At 41.3% G+C, this 2187-nt stretch overlaps 1 protein-coding gene across 1 annotated transcript; it reads right to left on the reverse strand.

Moving 5' to 3' along the window:
- Window positions 1-309: 309 nt before the first annotated feature.
- LOC134679941 (uncharacterized) lies at window positions 310-1380 on the reverse strand. The gene has a single exon (XM_063538896.1). It carries the CDS (start codon window positions 1378-1380, stop codon window positions 310-312), a length of 1071 nt encoding a protein of 356 aa, XP_063394966.1.
- Window positions 1381-2187: the final 807 nt, after the last annotated feature.

Here is a 2187-nt window from a genome sequence, read left to right on the forward strand (position 1 = left end):
CGTATTTACTCATTTCGGTGAGTAAAAACGAATACTAATAAAATATTTAATAAAAATGATATTTAAGAACTTGTAACTTTTTACTTTGAAAATATGGAACTTAAGTCGTATCTATGTTATAGATAAGTTCATGTCGCAAGCTGATTCGCATATTTTACAGTTGTTATAGTTAACAAGTTGTGGTTGATTGGTTTCTTCAATTAAAAATGCTTTCTTGATGATTCGTTTAATCGTTGAAGATAATTAATTACATAATTTGGCTTTATTTTAATCAAAATTTTAAGAAGGACGCAAGTACGTGCGAGCGCGTCAATGTCGTATGCAATCTGGTCTTGCAGCGTTGGCCGTTGTCCTCTTAGAGGTGGGGAGGACATCCGAAGAATCCCGAACATGCCCCCCGGCGTTGAAAGGGTTAACTTTCAACTCGTCGATGTCAGTGGTAGGCAACGGGCAGATGCGGTTGAAGCCACGGCGTATCACTCCTCTTGCAGTGTTGATATCCGCGACCCTGGCGATTCCGTCGCTCCCTGGATATATCTCTGTGATGCGGCCCAGTCGCCACTTCATCGGCGGGAGTCCTTCTTCTTTAATTAGGACTAATGCTCCCTTTTTTAGTTGTTGACCCTTAGACGTGCGCCACTTGGTGCGTTGTTGAAGTTCAGTAATGTACTCCTTGTGCCACCTGGCCCAAAAGTGTTGGCGTAACTGCTCCAGCCTTTCAAAACGAGTGAGACGGTTCTGGTTAACGTCGACAAGCGGAGGCGAGGGCAAAGCAGTCATCGGTCGTCCTACCAAAAAGTGCCCCGGGGTCAAAGGTCTCATGTCACGTGGGTCAGTCGAGAGTGGGGTTAAGGGACGTGAGTTTAGTAAGGCCTCAATTTGAACTAAAATTGTATAGAGGTCTTCAAATACTAAGTGTGCGTTCCCTAACACGCGATGTAAATGGGCTTTTATGCATTTTATATTGGCTTCCCACAGACCGGCCATGTGTGGTGCATATGCAGGTATGAATTTGAAGTCTATACGCTCATTAGACATTTCATCAATTATAGAACTTGCATTATCGTTGAGGAACTTATAAAGCTCATTTCGTGCTCCCACGAACTGAGTTCCATTATCAGAGAATAAGGTAGCAGGTTTAGATCGTCTAGCAATGAAGCGACGCAACGTGGCTAGGAAGGAATCTTTACATAGCGAACTGACGAGTTCGAGATGTACGCATTTGGTGGTGAAACAGATAAATATGACGATGTATACCTTTTCTGTCTTGCTACCGCGACCTCTCTTATTAAGTGCTAATATAGGACCCGCGTAATCCATTCCTGTAGTCTGGAATGGATAGCCAGGCTGAAGGCGCTGCTCAGGTAAATTTCCCATCATCGGACGGGCTGTCTGTGCGTTGAGACGAAAGCAACGCTGGCAATTGTGTACAATAGAACGAGCTACTTAAATTACGGCCCCCGATAGGCCAAAACTCCTCGTGAATTGAAGCTAGCAAATGTTGAGGTCCTGTGTGCATTAAGCGTATATGTTCGAAACGAAATATTAGTTTAGTTAAAATATGTTTAGACACGAGTAAGATTGGATGTTTCTTTTCGAATGTAAAATTACCGTTTTTAATTCTACCACCTACTCTAATTAGACCCTTTTCGTCAATAAACGGGCTTAACGACAACAGTTTGTTTTTTGTAGGTAACAGTTTACCTTTAGCTAAAATATCATATTCGTCGAATGATTCCTTTTGCGACAGTTTTATTAAAGAATCGTATGCGGATTGTTTTTCAGAAAATGATAAAGTGCCCTTTGTTTTAATTTTAGTTTTGCAATTTGCAATGAAACGTTGTACATAAGCCATGATATTTTTAAGTTTACGTAGACTTGAGAAACGTGCAAATGGAAACAACTCCTTTTCTTTGATATTGATTGATGCTACATTTGATCTTACTTCGGGCAATTCTGATTGACCTTGATCGAAAGACTTGTTCGGCCACGAGTCTTCAGTTTCTAACAAGAATTTGGGTCCACTAAACCAAAATTCTAATTTATCATCTTGTGCAGCACTAACACCTCTACTCAATAAATCCGCAGGGTTGCTGGCAGTAGGCACATGACCCCAGAAATGTGATTTGGTCATTTCTTGTATGTCAGCCACCCGATTTTTAACAAATGGCTTTAACCTATTTGGTG

The sequence above is a fragment of the Cydia fagiglandana genome, chromosome 1 (genome assembly GCF_963556715.1).
Source record: "Cydia fagiglandana chromosome 1, ilCydFagi1.1, whole genome shotgun sequence".
Taxonomy (NCBI): domain Eukaryota; kingdom Metazoa; phylum Arthropoda; class Insecta; order Lepidoptera; family Tortricidae; genus Cydia; species Cydia fagiglandana.

Excerpts from the sequence above, each read along its gene's own strand:
- LOC134679941 (XM_063538896.1), bottom strand. The coding sequence starts at position 1,380 with ATGATGGGAAATTTACCTGAGCAGCGCCTTCAGCCTGGCTATCCATTC.